This window comes from Pan paniscus, chromosome 16, assembly GCF_029289425.2.
Source record: "Pan paniscus chromosome 16, NHGRI_mPanPan1-v2.0_pri, whole genome shotgun sequence".
In the NCBI taxonomy this organism is placed as follows: domain Eukaryota; kingdom Metazoa; phylum Chordata; class Mammalia; order Primates; family Hominidae; genus Pan; species Pan paniscus.
The window spans coordinates 48,297,540-48,324,683 of record NC_073265.2 but is presented as its reverse complement, the minus strand read 5'-3'; the positions used below and the strand labels follow the sequence as shown (position 1 = coordinate 48,324,683).

The 27,144-nt window shown below is 37.8% G+C and overlaps 1 protein-coding gene across 13 annotated transcripts in view; it reads right to left on the bottom strand.

Annotated features, from left to right (window-relative positions):
- The window catches only part of RNF111 (ring finger protein 111), a 163,866-nt gene that overhangs the window by 37,149 nt on the left and 99,573 nt on the right, over positions 1–27,144 (bottom strand). For all 13 annotated transcript variants that reach the window (XM_063596689.1, XM_055098273.2, XM_055098274.2 and 10 more), the window contains 3 exons: positions 6,848–6,974; positions 3,412–3,575; positions 708–902 (listed from right to left, as the gene is read on the bottom strand). In XM_063596689.1, coding sequence (XP_063452759.1) covers positions 708–902; positions 3,412–3,575; positions 6,848–6,974 — 486 coding nt within the window. The remainder of the gene's footprint in view (positions 1–707; positions 903–3,411; positions 3,576–6,847; positions 6,975–27,144) is intronic.

The following is a 27,144-nucleotide window of genomic DNA, read 5'->3' as shown; positions in this document are numbered from 1 at the left end:
AGCATCTTGTGCTTCTTGGTCATTTGCATAACTTCTTCAGAAATATCTATTCAAATCTTTTCTCATTTTAAAATTGGGTTGTCTTTCTGTTGGGTTGGGGCTTTTTGTTTGTTTCTTTTTACTTTTTTATTTTTTAAATATAAATAGAGATAGGGTTTCACCATGTTGCCCAGGCTGGTCTCGAACTCCTGGTCTCAAGTGATCCTCCAGCCTCAACCTCTCAAAGTACTGGAATTACAAGCATGAGCCATCACACCCGGCCTGTTGGGCAGTTTTAAGAGTGCTTTGTAGATTCTGGATTCTAAAGTGCTTATCAGATAAAGGATTTGCAATATTTTTCTTCCCCCCATTCTGTAGGCTGTCTTTCACTGTCTTGATAATGTCCTTTAATGCACGAAAGTTCTAAATTTTGATGAAGTCCAACTTATCTACTTTTGCTTTTGTTGCTCATGCTTTTGGTGTCAGCCATTTACTTCTCCCCAAGCTCTCTTATTTGAGCTATAATACTCTGGTTACATATAGCACACAAACTCAAATATGAAATCAGCCTAATTATAATAAAGACTACCTTGATAACATGTGAAGTTTATTATAATGTAAGAATACCCGCTTATTAACATAGCTAAAATCTTAGACTTAAAAACAATAATACTTTTCCTAACGAAAGTAATGACAAAAAGTCTCCCCTCCCCCACTTTTTTACATACCTCCTATAGAAGTGCCAGTGGTACTATTGCTTGTAAGAGTAGCTGAAGTCTCTGACACTGTGGAAGGTTGGCTACTGGTGACAGCTGAAGCAGTATCAGAGGCCTGCTCAGAGGTAGATGGATTTGAATTGTTAATGGAAGCGCTAGTAGCTTGTGATTCCATTCTTGCAGAAGTGGTTGGTACTACAGTAGGTTCTACAAAATACAAAATGTCAACTTAGCAATTCAAAACAAATTAGATAAAGGGTTATATTTTAATGTAAGCTAATGTGTTTATAATTAATAAATAAAAAAACTAAAAATACAAGCTCTCTAATAACATTTGGTAAAGAAAGCGTTCACAAAGCTGAACTGCAATATCGAACCAACGTTGTTACCAAAATATTACTGCATTTTAAAAAAATCCAACACCGATATGCTTATTCCAATAATTTAGGTGATTTAACAGTTTTTCAGGTAGCTTCTAAATAAGTTGTCTGATCTATCACAAAGAAGAAAACAGTAAAAGGAAATAAAAGTTCCTTGCTATGCACGTACACATGGTCACGAGCTGCCAGAACAGTGTTACAAACCACACTGTCTGACACAATATGGATTCTAGGGTAAGACTGCCTGGATAGCAATACTGATTTCACCACTGACAGTATGAATATAAATAAGTTATTTAACCATTCTCCATTTCCTCATCTGTAGAACTGGGAAAGCATCAGAATTTTCTTCATAGAACTGTCATTAGGATGAACTGAGATCACATACTTCGTATGATGCTTTACAGAGAGTAATCACTTAACATTAGCTATGATTTCCAATAACTGTTTTAATCTTCTTTCCATGCCTTTTTATATGTTTTCCAAAGAAAATTTTGTAAATATTAATACTCATCAGTGCTTTCTAATAAAAATTAACATTTTTCTATCAGAAAGTAAAAGAAATTTCAGGTAGAGTTCAACTTACGAGTGAGTTAAGTTTCAAAGAACTAATTTTAAAATGGTTGCTTAAAATTGAGAACAGTAGGAATAAATCCATCCAAAGCATAGTCATGACAATTAAATCTGAAAAGAAGGGGGGTCTCTTAATGTGCTATGGAATGAGAGGGTTGACTTTCTACACAATGCAGTAAGGTAAGCTAATTCCTTAGGCACAAATAGTACCTGTGAGTCTATATGGGACACTTTGAATGCTAGTATGTCCAAATGCTTGTATATGCAAATTGCTTGTACATAAAAAAGGGGGAAAAGAACTTCTGTTTATTTGTAAATAGTTTAACCAGGGTTTCTCAACCTTGGCAATACTAACATTTTGGGCTAGACAATTTTTTGTTCGCTGGGGAGGAGATGTGCACTGTGAACAGCATGATGTTTAGCAACAACCATGGTCTCTATCCATTAGATGTCAGTAGCATCCTCCCCTAACTGTGAAAACCAAAAATGTCTGCAGACATTGCCAAATATCACTTGGGGGAGAAAACTGCCCCTAGTTGAGAACCACTGGTCTGATGTACTTAGTTTTAGATTCATTTTTAATAAGAGAGAAGCTTTCCAATGAGAAAAACTAGTGGCGGGAAAGGGAGCATCTACTAATCACTGGAATACTTTTAACCCAGTAAAGTGTAAATTCTGGTTGAACTTACTGTAATGTGGAAAAGGCTACTCTATCACCTTCTCCTACTTACCGGCTAGCAGGTGTCACATCGGAACACAAAAAGTTTCCAAAATAGTCACCCTATATTTAATTTACTGAGTAATCATTAATTAATCCCTATTACATTAATGACTGTCTTACAGATCATTTACAGTGCTTCAAAACAAAAACCAAGAGATTGTTGAATGAAATGCAAACAGTTGTTATCTCTTCATAAACAACTGGGTACTGATACTCTGAAAGTTATGACCACCCAAACTGCAAATAGCCCATAGAAGAGCTGATTGTATATGGCCTCTAACTCTTTCCACCTATCAACTCTTTCCATCTACCTGATATATTCTTTGCCCAATTTATAGCTAACTCCCAAACCTAACAAACTCATATATGGCTTACCATTTTCCTTTTGGGAAATTATGACTGACCATTTCCTAAGATATAACTAATAATACCTCAAGATGATTCCCAATATGTGGGCAAATTCACATATGTATTCATTCATATATTCCTAAATTCTACCACTTTTCCTAACCTCTGTATTCCAACTCTGGTTTTGTTTCCTCAGTTACTTGGGTACAGCTGTAAGCCAAAATAAAATACAAAAAATGAGCAGCACAAAAAGGTACCGATAATATTGAAGGATAACATAATTTTTAAAAGTAAAGTTAGACATTTCAAATAGCCAGTATTAGTCATTCAAAATTCAGTTATACTGCTTTTGTGTTTATATTTAAAAAGTACTGCTTCTACTTTTTCATGGCAAGTTAAAGACAATCATTATTACAAATCAAACTAAACTAGTTTGAGCTAACCTCAAACTACCACTTACAAAAATATTTTTTCCTGAGAAAATAGCTATCAAGTATTGAAACAATAACCACAAAGAATTTTATGTAAATTTACAAGCCTAGGATATCAATTAAAAACGAGATTAAAAAATCTGACAATTTCCCTGTAGTTTAATAATATATTACCAGTAAGCAGGAGGAGTTTCTAGCATATTAAGAGATTTCCTTTTATCAAACTCCTTTCATAATTTTCTACTGTTACTACTTCAATTTACCATCTTCATCAACGGTAAGGTCCACAACTTCTGCTGCATTCTGCCTCAAGGGCTGTATAACAGTAGAAATCCTACTGCGGTTCCGTGGCTCCTGTGGCCGACTTGCATGAGAACTTGAACCCTGGCTCCAATGAGATCTGGAGTGTCCAAGGGTTGAACGAGACCTTAAATGACATCAATATTAAGTTAGTAAATACAAATAAAGAATTTTTAGTCACCACAAAAACCCATAAGCCTTTCTTACTAAATGTTAAGTTTTTCATACAAGATTTCTCCAAAGAAATAATCGTAATTAAAAATCATGACTGGCACTCGGTAAACTTTGCTGAATGAATCACCAACTAATTGACCTAAGAATATAAGAAATACTATGTTGTACCAATCATTAGTGTAAAATACAGGATTCTGTTTCAAGAATGCTACTCTCTCTTCCATGGTTACTTTTGAGAATTTACCCAGGTTATAATAAACTATTTACATTTTCTGTTAATAGCTAAAATTACTCACCATAGGTAAAGGAATAAAAATAACACCCTACACATTTAATAATATCCACAAGGTCTTGTATGTTTAGCTCAGGATAGATTTGCAAAACATTCCTTTGGGAGTCCTAAACCAAGCTAAGCTTCTAGTATTGCCATAAAAGAAAACAAAACAAAAAAAATAAACAGGCACCAGGGAGATTTCCTGATGTGTAGAGGTAAGGATATTGTGGCTAGTTTACTAGTTTGGTAGCCATAAGAAATATTACTTGCGTGAGCTAGTTTATGCTTTTAAAACACGTGACTGTGAACCCTAAACATCTAACTTCATTTAAGCATGTGTGTGGCATTACACTGTTCTAAATTTACTTACAGGTGTATATACTTTGAAGGACTCACTATAATGATTTGGACTAAGGACATACAGGGATAATATGTAGAATATGCAGTCCTAAGGCTCCAGGATAAAAAAATAAATCTTTTAGAAAGGGGAGGCCAATAAAACACAAGGGCTTTCCTGTTCAAACTAAATATAAAACTGCTTATAACCTTATTGTCAGCATTTACGGAAAATATCTGTAATATAAAAGGTCATCGGGGGTGGGTGCTTAACCACTAGGAAGAGAACTCCAAAGGTCAGAGTGGGCTGAAAATGGCCTCAACATTTTCAGCCCAACTTGAACTTCAACGATTATAGAACCTAGAGTTTGAAAAGTTCAAATTCTAAAATAAAATTCTTAAGAAGGAGTATAAAGTTAATTACCGAGCCACTGTCAAAATAGGATAGTACATATCAGAAACAGTTGTGGTACAGCTTGAGCCAAGATAGCCATGTCTTGGGATAAAATGGTTTTGTATGAGGACAGATACCACCATTTAAAATTCTTGAAAAATCAAGAGTCTATGATGAGACTGAGTAGTCTATTATCTCTGGGAAGCTGTTAATAGCTGAAGGAAGTTATAGGTCCACTTTGCAGTACTTTTGTGAAAGCATCATATTGTACTAGATGGAGCAACTGCAAAAAAACATGAATGTATGAGGAAGTCTCAAGGAGGTATTAGTGGCCACTATGATTAGTAGCAACTGTCAAATCCTGACACAAAAGACTCTAAAACAAAGAAATACTCTCTTAAATGAAAGGGCCAGGCCAGGCGTGGTGGCTCACACCTGTAATCCTAGCACTTTGGGAGGCCGAGGCGGGTGGATCACAAGGTCAGGAGTTCGAGACCAGCCTGGCTAATATGCTGAAACCCCGTCTCTACTAAAAATACAAAAAAAAATTAGCCAGGTGTGGTGGCTCATGCCTGTAATCCCAGCTACTCACAAGGCTGAGGGAGGAGGATTGCTTGAACCCAGGAGACGGAGGCTGCGGTGAGCCAAGATGGCGCCACTGCCCTCCAGCCTGGGTGACAGAGGGAGACTCCGTCTCAAAAAATAAATAATTAAGTAAAATAAACTAAAGGGCAAAAAGCCAGCTAAACAGTAACAAAATTAATATCTCAGATAACAGTAAGAGATATAACAATGGGTCATGTACACTGTGGGTCTTTTTCAAGATCATTGCCTATTAACTCAGGTAAATGCATCTGCTTGACATCAACCATGTCCAAAACAAGATCTCTAGTCCTACAAGGAAAAATAGGTCTGTAATTTCAGTAGTCCTTACAGCTCATAAAAATTGAGTCAATGTTGTACCAAGCACTATGCACGGTCAGAGGATAGGTGTGGTACATAACACTGGTTTTCAGTTTTACTCAGAGTTGGGGAAAATCATATAAAATTAAAACAAACAAGTATATGTTATAGAATGCTCACTTCCATGCCTTTAGAAGTAGCACTTCGATGCTAAAATGGCAAGTGGAAAAGCATGTTCTAAGTGTTTGTAACAGATGTCAGAAATATGAATATATACTTTTAAAATCAGTAACATATTAACATGCAATAAGCAAATGCACTTCTAAATTCGTTCCAACACAAAAATTAAGATTCAGCCGTTAGATTATTAGTTTGGTGTATCAAATGTAACAAAGCAACTCTTTATTGCTATTATTACCAATACTTATAATCATCTAAAGTATAAGATGAATGCAATGTTAGGAGTTGATATTTTGGAGGGAGAGTCAAAGTGATTCTGCAGTAGGGCAATGTCTTTTCCAGTTATTTATAAAAACAGATAAGGATGTTTCATTGATGTGTTAGTTCAGAGCACCGATAAAATTACTGAGTGAAGGAAAAAGAATCAAAACATATGTTTTGAATTAGGGTGCCCTTACACAGTAACAGCACAAGTTTCACTGGTATCAATGAGTAACATATTGAAACAAGTAGATTCTAACAGAAAGGGCTATTTCAACACCAATACCCCTTAATATTTTTTCATTTTTAATTTTGGTACCATCCCCAATATTTATGTATTATTCACATCTAAATTTCAAAGCAGATCAATTCTCCATATCATTAAAAAACACAATTTTATAAAACACTAAGTAAAATTATTGTTTATTCAGAGCATTAACTCTTAACTCTCATTGTATACTTGGGGTGCTTTTAAAAAGATTAACCTCTAAAATTCTAGTTCAAGTATGGGAAAGAGTCTGGGCAACAATATAGCTTTATTTTATTATCTCTCCAGGTGAGTTTAATGCAGCCTGCTTTGAAAAGGACGAATCTAGACAGGCTTAGTGACATGTGCCTACAGTCCTAGCTACTATGGAGAATGAGACAGGAGAATCACTTGAGCCAAGGGGTAGAAGTCCAGCCTGGGTAACATAGCAATATTCTATCTCTTACCAAAAAAAAAAAAAAAAAAAAAAAATCCACTAATCTGATATATGCATACTCAAACTGGGTCTCAAAAATAAATAAATAAAAAGAATGCAAATATCTGCAGCACAAATATGTTTAATATTTATATTTAATATTTCAAACATTTAACTAAGAATTAAAATCTCACCGATAGCTTTCTCCAACTGTTACAATCTCCACTTCACTGTCAGTTGAGGTAACATTAATTTCTTCATTGGCAGTAACCTGGGGAGTGGAGGAAGCTTCTATCACCACAACATCTTCATCAATACTTCCTGGAAACAAAAAGAAAAAACATTTAAAGGCATCTTCCTGTCAGCTAATCGTTAGGCAGAAATTTTTATTTTGACTTTGAAGACCATGAAATTCATTGCAAAAATAAAAATCTTATCTGTCAAAAAGGTTTTTTAAAAAAATACACAAGGAACAAAAAACACACACAGTAAAAATGGTAATCACTGTTTTAATCTACACTTCTTTGCATGTTTACTTCCTCTTCTATGGATTTGGTGTATTCATTACAGATGTTCAGTGGTTTCTACATGATTTGTAAGATCTTATATAGATATTTATCCTGTAATATCTGTAGTATATTATAGATCTTGTATAAGATATTCCACTATATAAGATATTAACCCTTTAATAGCTCAAAGTAATTACAATAGCTTTCTGTTTTTTTCCAAGGTTGTTTTCATTTAGGTGATATATTCTTTTTAAAACACACTGTAGCTTTTTAGTTTTATGTTATGAAATTTGTCATTTGTTTGTTTGTTTGTTTACTTACTTATTTATTTATTTATTTATTGAGACAGTTTCTCACTCTGTTGCCCAGGCTGGAGTGCAGTGGGATGATCTCGGCTTACTGCAACCTCCTCTGCCTCCTGGGTTCAAGTGATTCTCATGCCTCAGCCTCTCAAGTAGCTGGGACTACAGGCATGCACCACCACACCAGGCTAATTTTTTAGTAGAGATGGGGTTTCACCATGTTGCCCAGGCTTGTCTTGAAATTCTAACCTCAAGTGATCTGGCTCCCTCAGCCTCCCAAAGTGCTGGGATTATAGGCGTGAGCCACTGCACCCAGCCAAAATTTGTCTTTTTTTTTTTTTTTTTCCTTTTTTTTTTTTGAGACAGAGTCTCGCTCAATCGCCCAGGCTGGAGTGCAGTGGCTCCATCTCTGCTCACTGCAAGCTCCGCCTCCTGGGTTCACACTGTTCTCCTGCCTCAGCCTCCCGAGTAGCTGGGACTACAGGCACCTGCCACCAGGCCCAGCTAATTTTTTTTTGTTTATTTTTAGTAGAGACGGGGTTTCACTGTGTTAGCCAGGATGGTCGCGATCTCCTGACCTCATGATCCGCCCTCCTCAGCCTCCCAAAGTGCTGGGATTACAGGCGTGAGCCACCGCACCAGGCGCAAAATTTGTCATTTTTAAATGCCCGTTCTTTTCTAAATCATTCTAAACTTGGAAAGTGCATCCTTATTTAGAAGATGGATAAGTATTAAATTAGACTTGGTCCAAGTCTTTAATATTCTTTATATTACTGTATCTAGAACTGATTTTTGTTATGACATTAGATAAGATTATATAAATAGAATCCTGCTCTGTCTCTCCACAGCTAACTAGCTATCACCAAAACATTTATTGAAAAATCTTTTTTACCCCATTAATTTTTGATACCTCCTCTAATTTTCAGTTATGCAAAAGAAATACATACTGGAAATTTACTGCAAAACATAGGGTCTATGATTAGCAATAATGTATTGGATGTTTAAAACTTTGCTAAAAGGGTATAACACATTAAGTGCTCTAACCAAAAAAGGAAACAAAAGTAAGGAGACAGGAAGAAATTTTTGGTGATGGATTTAAGTCCATGGCATTGCTTGTAATGATGGTTTTACAGGTGTTATAGCTCTTTCCAAACACATCAAGTTATATACACTACCTTCCTTCAGCTTTTAGTATACTAATCATACCTCAATAATGCAGTTAAAATATTTTTTGATACTTCTCTTAAATATTACACGTATTTTGGGGTCCATTTTGAAACTATTCAACCCCTTTGATATAGAGTCTAGTGTCAGGGTAAGTCTACTTTTTAAAATAGTTTTTTTGAGGTATAATTTACATACTTTAAAATTCAACCATTTAATCTGGCCTTTCGCCAGAAACCACCATCTTCCAATAATTCACCAAGATGACAAACACAAAGGAAAAAAGAAGAGGCACCTCCAATTTGTTCTCTAGGGCTTTTGGAAAACATGGAGTTGTTCCTTTGGCCACAGACACAGGAATCTACAAGAAAAAGCGATGTTGTAGACATCAAGAAAATGGCTACTGCTCATACAATAATTAGTCAGGCATGGTGGTGCTAAACTGTAATCCCAGCTACTCAGGAGGCTGAGGCAGGAAAATCGCTGGAACTCAGGAGGCGGAGATTGCAGTGAGCCGAGATCACGCCAATGCACTCCAGCCTGGGCAAGAGAATGAGACTTCATCTCAAAACAAAAAAAAAAAAGAAAAAGAAAAGAAAATGGCTACTGTGGGCCGGGCGTGGTGGCTCACACCTGTAATCCCAGCACTTTGGGAGTCTGAGGCAGGAGGATCACGAGGTCAGGAGTTTGGGACCAGCCCGACCAACATGGTAAAACTCCATCTCTACTAAAAATACAAAAATTAGCCGGGTGTGGTGGCACACACCTGTAATCCCAGCTACTCAGGAGGCAGGAGAATCACTTGAACCTGGGAGGCAAAGGTTGCAGTGAGCCAAAATCGCGCCATTGCACTCCAGCCTGGGTGACAGAGCGAGACCTCATCTCAAAAAAAAAAAAAAGAAAGAAAGAAAAAGAAAATGGCTACTGTTCAAAAAGGAATGCCCATAAATATTACCATGGCAAAACTGGAAGTTACAATGTTATCTAGCATGCTGTTGGCAATGCTGTAACAAACGAAATTCTTGCCAAAAGAATTAATGTATATAATGAGCATATAAACCACTACAGCTGAGATGGCTTCCCAAAACACATGAAGGAAAAAGATCAGAAAAAGAAGGAAGCCAAAGAGAAAGGTACCTAGGTACAACTGAAGCACCAGCATTCTCCACCCAGAAAAGCACACTTTGTGAGAACCAATGGACAGGAGCCTGAACTGCTGGAACCTATAACCTGTGAATTCATGGCATACTAGGTGGCCAAAAAAAAAAAAAAAAAAAAAAATCAAAGGCACCTGGACTATAAATAAAACAAAATAAAACTTGAGGGCATTATGCTAAGTGAAATAAGCCAGTCATAAAAAGACAAAAACTGTGATTCCAGTTATGTGAAGTATCTAAAGTAGTCAAATTTGTAGAAACAGAAAGAAGAGTGGTGGTAACCAGGGTCAGAGGGAGGAGAAAGAGGAGTTGTATAATGGCTATAGAGTTCCAGTTTTGGAAGATGGAAAAGTTCTGGAGATCTGTTTCACAACAAATGTAAATATACTTTTGTGTGTGTGTGTGAGTAAGGGTCAGGCTAGAGTTTAGGGGCACAATCACGCTCATGCCGTCAATCTCCTGGGCTCCAGTGATCCTCCTAACTCAGCCTCCTGAGTAGCTGGGACTACAGGTGCACACCACCACACCCAGCTAATTTTTGTTTGTTTGTTTTTTTAAGAGACAGGATCTTAGTACACTGCCCAGGCTGGTCTCGAACTCCTAGGCTCAAGTAATACTCCTCCCACCTCAGTCCCCCAAAGTGCTGGGGTTACAAGTATGAGCCACTGCACCTGGTCCCAATGTGAATATACCTAACACTACTGAACAATAAGCTTAAAAATAGTTAAAATGGTTTTTAAAAAAGTAACCCTCCATTTCTTTTCTTGCTGTATTTTTTACAAACCTGTTGTTGAATGGCTTCTTCATTACTATCACCTGTCAATACAAATGTCACCCAACAGTTTACAAATAATGTCTGTAATTAAGAATTTTCACATAATGAGTGTAAAAAAATTCACCGATTTTAAGTGTACATTTTGCTAATTTTAGTAAATTTATGGAGTGTAATCATCGCCACAATCCAGTTTAAGAACATTTCCAATAACCCCAAAAGAGCTCGCAAGTCCTATTTCAGTCAGTCATCATCCCCTATACCAACTCCAATACCCCTGCAACAACTGATCTGCTCTCTGTCATTATGAATTGGTTTGTATTTTGTAAAGTTTTATGTTAAGTGGAGTCACACATTGCATACACTTTTGGCTCTTTTCACTCAGCGTATTTATGTTGAAATATATTCATTTGTTGTATCAATATTCATACTTTTTTTATTGCTGAGTAGTATCCAATCATATGGATATAACATACTTTATCCATTCATCCACTGATGGACATTTGGGTTTTGCTCAGTTTTTGCATATTACAAATAAAGTAGCTATGAACATTCATGTATAAGTCTTCCTACAAACGTGCTTTCATTTCTCTTAGGTAAATACTTAGGAATGTAATTTCTAGGTTCTATGGTAAATCTGTTTAACTTTTTAAGGAACTGCCAAATTGTTTCCCTAAGTGGCTCTACAATTTTACATTCCCAATAGGGAAATGAAGGTTTCAGGTTCTCCACATCCTCACCAGTACCTATTATTGTTTCTTTTTCATTAAACTTGTTCCAGTGGCTATACGTGGTATCTCACTGTGGTTTTAATAACCATTTCTAAAATAAGTAGGTTGGATACAGTGGCTCACGCCTATAATCCCAGCACTTTGGGAGACCGAGGCAGGCAGATTGCTCCAGCTAAGGAGTTCAATCCAGCCTGGGCAACATGGTGAAACCCTGTCTCTACAAAAAACACAAAAATTACCTGGGCATGGTAGCACATGCCTGTAGTCCCAGATACTTGGGAGGCTGAGGTAGGAAGACAGCTTGAGCCTGCGAGACACAGGTTGCGGTGAGCCAAGATGGAACCACTGCACTCCAGCCTGGGCAACAGAGCCAGACCTTGTCTCAAAACATAATAATAATTTAAAAAAACATAAAATAACTAATGGTGCTGAGCATTTTTTCATGTGATTATTAGTTACTCTGCTTTTTGTCTGTTTGTGTTTGAGAAAGTGTCTTGCTCCAATGCCCAGGTTGGAGTACAATGGCACGATAATAGCTCACTGCAGCCTTGACCTCCCGGGCTCAAGCAATCCTGCCACCTTAGCCACCCCAGTAGCTGCGACTACAGGTACCTGCCACCATGCCCAGCTAATTTTTAAATTTTTCATACAAATGACATCTCATATGTTGCTCAGGCTGGTCTCGAATTCCTGAGCTCAAGTGATCTTCCTACCTTGGACTCCCAAAGTGCTAGGATTATAGATGTGAGCCACCGTGCCAAGCCTAATTTTATTAGCCACTTTGGTGAAATGTCTATTCTTCTGTCCATGTTTAATCTGAGCTTTTGGTCTCATTGTTGAATTATAAGAATTCCTAGCCAGGCATGATGGCTCATGCCTGTAATCCCAGCATTTTGGGAGGCTGAGGTAGGTGGATTGCTTGAGCCTAGGAGTTCAAGACCAGCCTGGGCAACATGGCAAAACCTCGTCTCAACAAAAGCTACTCCGGAGGCTGAGGTGGGAGGATCACTTGAAACCAGGGGGCCCAGTCTGCAGTGAGCCAAGATTGTGCCATTGTACTCCAGCCTGGACAACAGAGTAAGACCCTGTGTCTCAAAATAATAATAATAAAAAATAAAGGGTTCCTTATATATCCTGAATACAAGTCTTTTCTCAGATATACTATTTGCAAATATTTTCTCCCAGTCTGTGACATGCCTTTTCATTTTCTTAATAGTGTCTCTTGAAGCACAAAAGTCTCTAATTTTAATGTTCAAATTGGCAACTTCTTTTATGGATTGTGATTTTGGTGACATATTTAAGAAACCTTTGTCTAACCCAAGGTCACTGAGATTTTCTCCTATGCCTTATTCTAGAACTTGTATCATTTAGTTCTTACATTTAGGTCTATGATCTACTTTGTTAATTTCTGTGTCAGACAACAGGTAAAAGGTCTAAATTTATCTTTTCTGCATATGAATATACAATACTCCAAAGAACAGAACAGGCCAGGTACAGAGGCTGACGCCTGTAATCACAGCAATCTGGTAGGCTGAGGCGGGCAGATCACTTGAGCCCAGGAGTGCGAGACCAGCCTGGGTAACATGGTGAAACCTCATTTCTACAAAAAATAAAAAATTAGCCAGGTGTGGTGGCATGTGCCTGCAGTACCAGCTACCCAGGAGGCTGACGTGGGAGGATCACCTTAGCCCTGGAGGCTGAGGCTGCAGGGACCCCTGATGGCGCCACGGCAGTCCAGCCTGGGCAACAGAATGAAATCCTGTCTCAAAAAATTAAAGGGGAAAAAAAAAAAAGCAGCAAATAGGAGCAGACACTGGTAAATAACGGAGATAATGAAAGATTATCTGATTTACAGAAACGTTTTAAAAATTACTTAATAATATTGTATTTATATTCTGGAATATTTGCAAAATGTTATTATCAATTAGAAAACATAACATTTATTAGGAGTTATGAGATGTGAAAATATTTGAAGTGGTTTTTAAGTCCTAAAGATTACACACACAGACTGAGGTAAAATGCATTTTTAACAGTGCAAATATATCTTACAGGCAGAAAAACAACAAAACAGTAGCACCCAAGTGGCTATTTAAAATAATATTATAGATTGAATTTCCAAATTATTTTCCATCTCTTGCTTCATAATCATAAACACAATGCAGCTTAAGGTAGAAGTACAAAAGGAACCTTGAGATATTAATCCAGCTAACCATTGACTTTGCAGACATGTTACTTGTTAATTAACTCAAATTATTAAATATGGAATTAAGTATGGTGGTAAAAGTACATTTAAAACTAAAAGCATTATGTATCAACGACAAGTCATATTTTTTAAAAAAACTTTCCTTATTTCAACCCATAAACTGGGCATTACCAGTTCGACATGGAGAAAAGTTATATCTATATGTCAACTTCATTTATGATTTTTCTCCATTTATCTGTATACAAAATTTCTTTTAAAACCTGTTTTTAAAAAGAGGAAAAACTAAGGCCGGGCGCAGTGTCTCACGCCTGTAATCCCAGCACTTTGGGAGGCTAAGACGGGCAGATCACAAGGTCAGGAGATCGAGACCAGCCTGGCCAACATGGTAAAACCCCGTTTCTACTAAAAATACAAAAAGTAGCCAGGTGTGGTGGCAGGTGCCTGTAGCCCCAGCTACTCGGGAGGCTGAGGCAGGAGAATCACTTGAACCTGGGAGGCAGAGGTTGCAGTGAGCCAAGATCGTGCCACTGCACTCCAGGCCTGGGTGACAAGAACAAAAACTCTGTCTCAAAAAAAAAAAAAAAAGAGGAAAGACTTAAAAAAAAAAAAAAAACTGTAAAAAATAAGCTACCATTATCGAACACCTTTTACATGGCTTATGTAACATTTTGAAACCTCAATGATAAATGATACAAAGCTAGCTTTGCTAATGCATGAAAATTCAATTTATATAACTTTTTATGAATACAGAGATTATGTAACTAAAAGTATAAAAATAGCTTGCTTAGGCACTCTTATTCTATTGCTTAAACATCATTATTTTTCTAAAAAGGACTTTATGCATAACTTGAACATAATACATAAAAATTATATAACTAAAGCATATTCACAACAGGCAACATTTTGGCATCTACAATCCAGTGTTTTCTAAGATAAGTTATTTAAACCAAAATTTTAAAAGGGAAACATTTCAAAAATTATAAAGTTAATCTTATTAAATAGCACGACTTAAAAGAAAATCAAGAGAATAGGTCACTTCTTACTGGGTCAACTTTATTTTCATTTTATCTTTTACATTTAGAAATACTAAAGGATAAAAAACGAGTATGGCTAAGACAGTGGTAGGACTGTGGGTGATTTTCTTCGAATTGTTTTTTTTTTAAGGTTAGTTAGGTTGTTTATAGCTTTTAAAACATCATGAGAAAAATAACATATTTCTCTGGCTACCAGGCTAGAAAGAATATGAGTAGTACAACAATGATAACAAAAACAATGGTTTCTCTGCGAGAGTTCTTTATGAACTCTTCAAAGCCCATTTCTATTTCCTGGTAAGAGATCACAGATTCTGTTGGCATCAGCAATAAGCAACGTTAGCCACTATACTCACTGATCACCTTAGTCTCTCTGTGCCTTACGACTGGAATGATGCTAACAATAAGAAGAGTTTCCATGGCCAAGCGTGGTGGCTCATGCCTGTAAACCCAGCACTTTGGGAGGCCAAGGCAGGTGGATCACCTGAGGTCAGGAGTTTGAGACCAATCTGGCCAACATGGCAAAACCCCGTCTCTATTAATAATACAAAAATGAGCTGGGCATGGTGATGTGTGCCTCTAATCCCAGCTACTCATGAGGCTGAGGCAGGAGAATCGCTTGAACCCGGGAGGTGGAGGTTGCAGTGAGCCGAGATTGCGCCACTGCACTCCAGCATGGGCGGCAAAAGCAAAACTCTGTCTCCCCCCACCAGAAAAAAAAAGACAGTTTCCAATCTGTGAGCACAAACTTTATGCCACATATAGTATTATGCATGTCTAGCCTCATCAAGAAACTGAAGCTTAGAAAGTTTAAGTGACTTGCAAGAAAATAAGCAACACTTAAAATTCAAAGCTAATTCCAATTCTAAAGCTCATATTCTTTTCATAAATGACACCATGGTACCATACCTACTAAACATGTGGGTGCCTAGTTACTATCAAAAGCATTTTCCTGCTACCAGATGCTTTTGCCACTGCTCTCGTCTTTTACAGTCACAATTAAAGTTACTGAAGGTATAAGCAAATGACTCTACTTTGGGACTCCTCTGTTGGTATCTTTCCAACAGAAATGAAAACATATATGTACACAAAGATTTGTACCCAAATGTTCACTGTAGCATTTTCACAATAGCAAATACTGGAAACAATTCAAAACGCCCTTGACCTCTACCTACCTACAGGAGCCTGCTCACTACCCTTATAGATGTCGTATCTCATCTTCATGACTAATGGCAGTACAGAAACACAAGCAGGACCAGGGCCCAGCCAAGGAATAAATCACTTAAACAATTCCAGCCAGTTGCAGTGGCTCACGCCTGTAATCCCAACACTTTGGGAGGCCAAGGCGGGCAAATCACGAGGTCAGGAGTTCAAGACCAGTCTGGCCAACATAGTGAAACCCCATCTCTACTAAAAATACAAAAAATTAGCTGGGCATGGTGGTGTGCGCCTGTAATCCCAGCTACTCGGAAGGCTGAGGCAGGAGAATCACATGAACCCGGGAGGTGCAGGTTGCAGTGAGCTGAGATCACACCACTGCACTCCAGCCTGGGCAACAGAACAATATTCTGTCTCAAAAAACAAAAAACAAACAAACAAAAAAACATGCCATCACTGACAACTAGATAAACACAATGTGGTATATCTATACAACAAAATACTATAACTAATAAAATAAAAACTAATTACTGATACCTGCTAAAATATGGATTAACCTCCTCAAAAAATTATGCTAACTTAGGCGGGGCCCAGTAGCTCATGTCTGTAATCCAAGCACTTTGCAAGGCCAAGGCAGGTGGACTGCCTGAGCCTAGCAGTCGGAGACCAGGCTGGACAACATGGAGAAACCTCATCTCTACAAAAAAATACAAAAATTAGCCAGACATGGTGACATGCACCTGTAGTCCTAGCTACGAGAGGCTGAGATAGGAGGACTGCTTGAGTCTGAGAGGCAGAGGTTGCAGTGAGCTGTGATCACCACTGCACTCCAGCTTGGGCAACAAAGCAAGACCTGCCTCAAAAAAAAAAAAAAAAAAATGCCAAGTAAAAGAAGCCAGACAGTAAAGACCATGTATTATATGATTTCATTTATATGAAGTGCCCACAAAAGGCACATCTATAGATACAGCAAATCAGAGGTTGAGGGGAATGAAAGTAGGAACAGAGACCGACATTAAGAAAGCAGGAGGGATCTTCTGGGATTGATAAACATATTCTAAAACTGTATTAGAATATTTTTATCGTATCACTGTGGTGATTATTGCACAACTCTAAATACACTTTAAAAAAATCACTGAATTGGGCTGGGTGCGGTGGCTCACACCTGCAAGCCCAGCACTTTGCAAGGCCAAGGCAGGCAGATCACCTGAGGTCAGGAGTTCAAGACCAGTCTGGCCAACATGGTGAAAACCCCGTCTCTACCAAATAATACAAAAATCAGCTGGCTGAGGTGGTAGGTACCTGTAATCCCAGCTGCTTGGAAGGCTGAGGTGGGAGAATCACTTGAACCCTGGAGGCGGAGGCTGCAGTGAGCGGAGATCGCACCACTGCACTCCAGCCTGGGCAACAAAATGAGACCCTGTCTCAAAAAAAAAAAAAAAAAATTACTAAATTGTACACTTTAAATGAATGAATTTTATAATAGTTAAAATGAATTTTATAGTAGTTAATTATACCTCAATAATTTTTAAAAGAACATAAAACGCTCTCTGCAAGATACAAAACTAGACATCAACAAATGAAGACATCCCATATTCTGGAATACAAGGACTCAAAATCCCAAGATGTCAACTCTCTGTAATGTAATCTACAAATGGAATCCCAATAAAAATACCATCATAGACCTCCCCACCCCCAAACACCTCCATGTAAACAAACTGATTATAAAGTTCACTTGGAGGAATAAACAAACAACAATATCTAGGAAAACATTAAAGATTTTATAATTAAAAGAGTGTTCTTCCTGTACATGGACAGACAGAGCAATAAGACGGAGTAAAAACTCCATAAACAGGCCCAAATGCATGTGGAAAATTTAACATGTGACAAAGGTAGCATATCTCAAGTCAACAGGAAAAAGATGTTAATGACTGGTTTGGGGACAACTGTATAGTCACATGAAAAAAATTTTGGTCCATTTTTCCTATTATACATAAGGATAAACACCAAATGGATCTATGCTCTAAATGTTAAAAATGAATTAAGTACAAGGACTGGGGGGAAATGGGCTAATTTTGCTAGAACTTTGGAGTGGTAAAAGTATTCCTAATTATGATTCAAAATCCAGAAGCAGTAAGAATAAAAGTTGATAAATATGACTTGTGAAAAAAAATGTTGGACAGGCATAGTGGCTCACGCCTATAATCCCAGCACCTTGTGAGGCCGAGCGGGTGGATCACTTGAGCTCAGAAGTTCAAGACCAGCCTGGGCAACATGGCAAAACCTCATCCCTCCAAAAAATACAAAAGTTAGCCAGGCGTGGGGGTGTGCACTTGTGGTCCCAGCTACTCAGGAGGCTGAGGTGGGAGGATTGCTTAAGCGTGGGAGGCTGAGGTTGCAATGAGCCGAGACAGCAATATGCTGCACTCCATCCTGGGTGACAGAGTGAGATCCTGTCTCAAAAAAAGAAAAAAAAATTTGGCATAAAAGTATGTAAGTCAAGAAACTACTAATTAATTTGTGAAAAATGTGTGTATTATATAGGACTTACATTGCTAATATATAAAAAGCTTCTAAAAATGGATAGAAGAATGAAGACCAGTATCCTGATATCAAAACAGGCAAAAAAAAAAAAAAAAAATATATATATATATATATATATGAACAGACTGATCACAGGAAAAGAAATGCAAATGACCTAAAGTTTTTAAAACATATGAAAACATACACATTACACATTAAAAAAAATAAAAGAAATACAAATTTAAAATGTACTGACATACTATTTCTCAGCTATCAGATGGACCAAAAACCCCCTAAAATCTGACAACATATTCTGTTGGAAGGATTTTGAGAAAACAGGCCCCTTGCCGGTGAGCATTCAAAATGGTTACAATCACCATGGAGAAAAATGTGGCCATATTTTACAAAATAACACATGCATTTATCCTTTATTCAACAACTGCCTTCTAGAATTCTATTCCAAAGACACACTGTCAAACAAATATGAAATGACATATACAAAAAGCTATTTATTGCAGTAATTTTTTTTTTTTCTTTTGAGACAGAGTCCCACTCTGTCACCCAGGCTGGAGTGCAGTGGCACAATCTCTAGATCTCGGCTCACTGCAACCTCCGCCTCCTGGGTTCAAGCAGTTCTCCTGCCTCAGTCTCTTGAGTAGCTGGGATTACAGGTGCAGCCACCACACCCGGCTAATTTTTGTATTTTTGGTACAGACAGAGTTTCACCATGTTGGTCGGGCTGGTCTTGAATTCCTGACCTCATGATCCACCCGCCTCGGCCTCCCAAAGTGCTGGGATTACAGGCGTGAGCCACTGCACTGAGTCAAGAAAAGCTATTTATTGCAGTGCTATTTATAATAATAAAAAAAAGTCTGCAAACTGTTCATCAATAGGAGACTGGTTGAACAAACTGGTACAACCATGCAAGGGAGTATGATGAAGCTTAACAACAAAAGGAATAAAAAGAAATGAGATATACAGAGATACATACTTTCATTCCTCTACAGTATCTCTGTATACCCCAACAATAGTATATATTAAGTGAAAAAAGCAAGAGACACTTTTGAGTAAGAGAAGGGGGTCGTATTTTGGGTATATTTTTGAAGAAAAAAAATGAAAGAGTTAACCAAAACTAAATTAAGACCTGAGTATATCTTGTTTTAAAGTTTTGACTCTGAAGCTAGGTAAATGTTTTACATAATTTAAAAAGCGAAATTAAATTTTTTAAAAATATCTTTAAAAAAGCCAACCCTGAAATAAATGAACCTAAATGCATGTGAAATTGGTGGCATAACCACACAGAAAACTGGCCAAGGGCAAAAAGACACTATACAAAACAAAATACTTAAACTGTATTAATTAGAATTACTGTATTAGGTTAGTGCAAAAGCAATGGTGGTTTTGCCATTAAAAGTAATTTTTATGTTGAAACTAGTTCACTTATGTGTACGTATTTATGGCATATATACGACAAGGCAAATAAGCAATGGTTAATATTGTTAAGAATCAGAGTTTTCAGTGTAAGAACAAATACAAATATAAAACAACAACTTACATAAAAACCCTAATCCTAAACTTGCAGTGGAAATATTCACTTAAATTAAAGATTTATTTTTTTCTAAAATCTTTACATTTCTAGCTTTGTCTGTTAAAACAGTCAAAATGTGCTAGGCATGGTGGTTCACATCACACCTGTAATTGCAGCAAATGAGGAGGCTAACATGGTAGGATAAGTTGAGGCCAGGAATTTGAGACCAAACTGGGCAACGTTAAGAAGATTTCATCTCTAAAAAAAAAATTAAAATATAATTTAAAAATTAGTGGAGCAAGATGGCATGTGCTGTAGTCCCAAGTACTCAGAAGGCTGAGGCAGGAGGATCACTTGAGCCCAGGAGGTCAAGTCTGCAAAGAGCTATTGAGTGTACCACTGCTCTCCAGCCTAGGCAACAGAGTGAGACCGTCCCTTTAAAAAAAAAAATTAGGTTAAATTCAAAAAAGCCAAAAGCATTGGCAACCCAGCAGAGCAAAAACCACCTTAATTCCCAGACTGTAGTCTCTATCACCTCCCAATAAAAGAAAATCGGGCAGGGCGCAGTGGCTCACACCTGTAATCCCAGCACTTGAGGAGGCTGAGGCAGGTGGATCATGAGGTCAGGAGATCAAGACCATGCTGGCCAACACGGTGAAACCCCGTCTCTACTAAAATACAAAAAATTAGCTGGGCACGGTGGCATGCGCCTGTAGTTCCAGCTACTCAGGAGGCTGAGGCAGGGGAATCGCCTGAACCCGGGAGGCAGAGGTTGTACTGAGCCAATATCGCACCACTGCACTACAGCCTGGCAACAGAACAAGACTCCGTCTCAAAAAAAAAAAAAAAATCAGGAGTTCTTAAAGGGATAGCTGTTTCTAGGTCTGGGGCAGGAACTGTAGATTAATCTGCACCAACTTGATATACCAGAGAGGAGGGAAGTTATCAACGACTACTAGGATGGCATCAAAAGGACAATGACCCAGTTTGAAGATGTTCCCAATGGCCAAAGATGAAATCATTTTAAAAAGTATAAAAAGACTGCAACAAACTGAAACCCATCAAATATACTAAAATTCATGCATTCATAATGATACTCAAAAGTGAAAAAACCTCTTTGGATGCTGCTAGAACAACTAAGTCATTCTGAGAAGTGGTAAATGAAAGAAGAAAATCAAGCATTCATCTTGCCTTTCCTGTATGAACAGAATTTCAGAATAACCAATGAGCTGATGAACAAAGTGTTCTTCCTTTATAGAAGAACCTCAGATAATAAACCTAAGCAAAATGATAGAATTAGAATATCAAGGCTGGGAGTGGTGGCTCACACCTGTAATCCCAGCACTTTGGGAGGCCAAGGCGGGCAGATGACCTGAGGTTAGGAGTTCTAGACCAGCATGACCAACATGGAAAAACCTCATCTCTACTAAAAATAAAAAATTAGCCAGGTATGGTGGCACGTGCCTGTAATCCCAGCTACTCGAGAGGCAGGAGAATCACTTGAACACGGGAGGCAGAGGTTGCGGTGAGCTGAGATCGTGTCATTGCACTCCAGCCTGGGCAACGAAAGTGAAACTCCATCTCAAAAAATAAATCAATATTTTGCACCCCTAATATAATGAATCTGGGCAAGACCATTAATAACTGCTAAAAAACATTACAGAAAACAGTGAAGGGGAACTTTATAATGGAAGGATCAGAATGACAACATCTGAACCCTCTGATCAAGCTCAATTTGTGATGCAACAGAAAGCACACAGTATCATCAACAAAGTACTGCCGGAACTAAACTTGAACCTAATCAAGCTTTTAGACCTAACTACCAGTTTACAGAAATGATGCCATATATAAAAAAGAATTAAACCATGTGTGTTGAAGTGTCTATGAGTAAAACGATGTCTACAATTTTTGTGAAATTCTCCAGGAAAAAAAAGAGGGGTTAGAAATGAATTAAGAATGGCAGAATGTCAACAACTGAAGCGAGATGATGATTATATGGGAGTTCATTGCATATTTCTGTTTTTGTGTAAGTCTAAAAGTTCCCAAATAAAATCATAAAACCAAAAACTATAACTCAATCAATGCTACTTTTACAAAAAGAGGGATAGAAGTATTCACAGCATTAGATATAATTCCTGATCCTGGGACTCTACAATTCCAAGGGTTATCTTTTTAAGCAAACTTTTAAAAAAGCTTAAAAAGTCAATACAGTATGGACTACACATGGAAAATATATATATATACAGCTATTAGATAATTTTTTAAAGCCTAATATAAGGTAAAATGATATTTGTAGTTTGAGACAAAGTTTCTAGTGATGCATCACTCACGGAGTCAGTGCGTGCCATACCTCACACAAAGCAGATGAGGATCCTATGCTCTCAAAAATTGTGATGACTTAAAAAATGGTTCTAGCAATTACCAAGACATCAATGTCTACGATGGTTGTGTGAATAAAATTATTTTCAGGAAATGTGGGTAATAATCACTAACTTTAAATTAACATTTTTTCAATATCTTATATGTAAATAAGTTAATAAGACATATGACTATTTTAACAACAGCCTTAAAACTTTGTATTTCAAAGCAAGATAGACAAAACTTCTTTTTCTCCTCAGTGGTAAAATGGGACTGACTTAAGCTCTCTTATTTAGGAGCATATTTGACATTTACGTTTCCTTGAAGACTGAAGGAGATATAATCTGTAATACCTACTTTTTTTTTTTGAGAGGGAGTTTCACTCTTGTTGCCCAGGCTGGAGTGCAATGGCGTGATCTTGGCTCACAGCAACCTCTGCTTCCCAGGTTCAAGCCATTCTCCTGCCTCAGCCTCCCAAGTAGCTGGGATTACAGGCATGCGCCACCACACTTGGCTAATTTTGTATTTTTAGTAGAGACGGGGTTTCTCTATGTTGGTCAGGCTGGTCTCGAACTCCAGACCTCAGGTGATCCACCCGCCTTGGCCTCCCAAAGTGCTGGGATTACAGGTGTGAGCCACCACGCCCGGCAATACCTATTAATTTTAAAGTTAATAAAGTATAAAGAAGTCCTCATATCCATAATTAATTGGGAAACCCAAGGTTTTAGTGTTATTAAATGTCAATTAGTTCCAGTAAGGTTCTCTGAATAGATCCTAGAAATATATTACTAAAATTAACACCTATTCTCAAACCTAGCTTCTGTTAGGTTATTTTAAATATCTGGAGTTCTTGACATATTGCAGTAACAAAACAGAATGTATAAATTATCAGCCTCACTGGCAACTGGGAAAAACTAAATGTATAACAGGCTTTCTAATAACCCAAGTAACATATCAGTTTGGCTTTCTACACACAAATAGAAATCCCTAATAAAGTTAAAAGCCAATTAATAATGGGACAGCAAGAAGCAAATATTTTCCAGAAATCTGTTGATTATAACAAATACACTGGTTACGTGCAGTGGCTCACACCTGTAATCCAGCACTTTGGGAGGCCGAGGCAGGCACATCACTTAAGCCCAGGAGTTCGAGACCAGCCTAGGCAACATGACAAAACCCTGTCTCTACACACACACACACAAAAATTAGTCAACTGTAGTTGCACACACCTGCTGCTGTGCCAGCTACTAGGGAGGCTGAGGTGGGAGGATCACCTGAGCCCAAGAAGGTTGAGGCTGCAGCGAGTCATAATTGCACCACTGCACTCCAACCTGGACAACAGATAAGACTGTCTCAAAAAGCAAACGAAACCAAACCAAAAAGAACCACAAATGAACTGATGACATAAAGTCAGTTAATTATATACAACTGTTGTGTCTTGGAGTATTTTAAGATATTACAAAATACTTAAAATGTAAAACATTTTTCCATCAGTTCATTTCCCAATAGCCAATAAATATTGATGCACCGATATGGTTTGGCTTTGTCCCCACCCAAATCTCACCTTGAATTGTAATAATGCCCACATGCCAAGGGTGGGGCCAGGTAGAGATAACTGAATCATGGGGGCAATTTTCCCACATACCATGTTCTCACGGTAGTGAACAAGTCTCATGAGATCTGATGATTTTATAAATGCCAAGTTCCTTGCACAAGCTCTCTCTTGCCTGCTGCCATGTAAGATGTGACTTTGCTCCTCAATGACCTGCCATGATTGTGAGGCCTGACCAGCCATGTGGAACTCTGAGTCAATTAAACCTCTTTCCTTTATAAGTTACCAGTCTTGGCCGGGTGTGGTGGCTCAAACCTGTAATCCCAGCACTTTGGGAGGCTGAGGTGGGCAGCGGATCTCTTGAGGCCAGGAGTTTGAGACCAGCCTGGCCACCATGATGAAACCCAGTCTCTAATAAAAATACAAAGATTAGCTGGGCGTGGTGGTGCAGGCCTGTCATCCCAGCTACTCAGGCACTTTAACCCAGGAGGCAGAGGCTGCAGTGAGCCAAGATCACACCACTGCACTCCAGCCTGGGCCACAGAGTAAGACTGTCTCAAAAAAATAATAAATAAATAAAAATAGAATAAATTACCCAGTCTCGGGTATGTCTTTATTAGCAACATGAGAATGAACTAATACAGTAAATTGGTACTAACAGAGTGGGGTGATTCTGTAAAGGTATCTGAAAATGTGGAAGCAACTTTCGAACTGGGTAACTGGCAGAGGTTGCAAAAGTTTGGAGAGCTCCAAAGATAAGAAGATGTGGGGAAGTTTGGAACTTCCTAGAGACTTGTTGAATGGCTTTGACCAAAATGCTGACAGTGATATGGACAATAAAGTCCAGGCAGAGGTAGCCTCAGATGTAGACAAGGAACTTCTTGGGAACTGGAGTAAATGGGCCACTCTTGCTATGCAAAGAGACTGGCAGCATTTTGCCTCTGCCTTAGAGGTCTGTGGAACCTTGAACTTGAGAGAGATGATTTAGGGTATACGCAAAAGTAATTTCTAAGAGCAAAGCATTTGAGAGGAAGCAGAGCATAAAAATTTGCAAAATTTGCAGCCTGACAATGTGATAAAAAAGGAAACCCATTTTCTGGGGAGAAATTCAAACCAGCTCAGAAATTTGCATAAGTTATGTGGAATGAAATATTAACGGGTATAATTACCCAACGTCTGTACCCTCATTGCATCTAGGAACTAACTTGCTTCTGATTTTACAGGCTCATATGCAGAAGGGACTTGCCTTGTCTCAGATGAGACTTTGGACTGTGGACTTTTGAGTAAATACTGAAATGAGTTAAGACTTTGGGGGACTGTTGGGAAGGCATGATTGGTTTTGAAATGTGAGGACATGGGATTTGGAAGGGGCAGGGGCAGAATGATATGGTCTGGCTATATCCCTACCCAAATCTCACCTTGACTTATAATAATTCCCACGTGTCATGGACAGGGCCAGGTGGACATAATTCATGGGGGCAGTTTCCCACATACCATGTTCTCATGGTAGTGAGTAAAGTCTCACAAGGTCTGATGGTTTTATAAATGGGAGTTCCCCTGCACAAGCTCTCTCTTGCCTGCTGCCATGTAAGACGTGACTTTGCTCTTCATTCACCTTCTGCCATAATTGTGAGGCCTCCCCAGCCATGTGGAACTGTGAGCCAATTAAACCCCTTTCCTTTATAAATTACCCAGTCTTGGGTATGTCTTTATTAGCAGCGTGACAATGGATTAATACATGCACATTGTAGGAAAAAGTTGTCCCAGAAGTTCCAGAGTAACTAATATCCATTCATCCATACAAATCATATTAACATGTAGTAAATAAGTCAAATTAAAAGTTTAGACTTTCCAACTCTATCCAGAAAGCCTGAGTTCAAGTTCTAGTTCTACCAATTTGAATTAGCTAAGACTTTTTGCCAAATCACTTTATTTGAATCACTCAAAATATGACTAGGAAATAACCTATCTCCTAAGAATCTAAGGAAGTTAATTATTTGAAAGAGCTGAGATTTCTTGATAATAGAGCTAAGTCTCATTAATATTTCAGTTTAACTATAGTTTTTAAAAAATCATTCCAAACTGATTTCCCAAATGCTTCATCTGTAATATGAGTGTGATGATAACAGAATCCATCTCATATGAGTACTGGAAGGATTCAATGAGAATACACATAAATTAGAACATTACTGGCACAGAGTGAACGAACACTCAACCAGTGTTAGATATTTTTATTATCATCATGACATTAGCATCGAGGAATTTAATGCAAACTTCTTGGAGGGCATTCTGGTAACAATAGCCAACATTTTCAATGCATATACCCTCTGAAACACTTTCAGTAATTATTCCTTAAGATACACTTACATAGGTGTATAAAACGCAAGCACAATGTTGCTCAATGCAGCAAATATCCACTGACAAAAGCTGATTAAATAAATTATGGAACATCCATACAAAGGGAATACTATGCAAATGTCAAGAAGAATGAGATAACTATACATAGTGATATAAAAAGAGCCACATTATTTATCCTTGAATAGCCCTTCACATTTTCTGAAGGAGATAAGAAACTACTAATAGTGATTACTTCTGGTTAATAGTAACACTGGAGGATCTGAAGAAGACATAAACTTTTATTTTCTATTTTATACTTAATTGATACTTTTAAAATTCCATATCGTGTGAATGTTATTAAATCATTATTTTTTTTAAAACCAGTTTAAAGCAAATCACTTGTCTAGAAACCAGAAAACATTGAATGTACTTGGTTTCAACATATTGGATTTTTGTTTCTAATGTTTGAGGGTAGTGTCTGAAAATAATGTAGTTAAAAATAACGTAATTCTGCCAAGAAAGGCAATGAAAAAAAAACACACGCTACAGTAAGTATTAAATAAGATTTTTAAATGAATTAAATTTGGACTTCTCTTTAATACTTGAGGCTATATGAACCCCTGGCACTGATAATGACATTCAGTTACTATATTCTCATTCCCCTATAAACATCAGCTCCTTAGAACTTCTGCTCCACATCAACCATCCTGTCTCACTGACTTCAAGCACAAACTGAGCTCTGCTGTACTCACTCCCAAAACTAGTACATGCACATTCTGACCACTTGAGAAAAATGTGACAATTAAGCAACACAACTCCTCATTTCCCTTATTCTCAGGAAATCTCTGGCAATGGTTATTCTACACTCCTCTCAGCTGGCTGTACATGATCAAAATGAACTCTTCTCAAAAAAGTATTTGTGTAGGTAAAACTGATCTGAACATGGCCAAGCCTAAGATTAATAACAAGGTTACTGGTTTAGGGTTCTGGCAAAAATAGAAAAATACAGATGAAAAAGGAAAGAGATTCTTGGAAAAGGAAGGGACTCATAAAGAAGAAGAAGAGAAGAAGAAATGGCACATCCAAAAGTAGACTAGCAGGCCCTGACCTTAACAGGCAAGACATAAGGTAAAACTGAGAAAGCTTATGTTAGTATTAGAAATCAT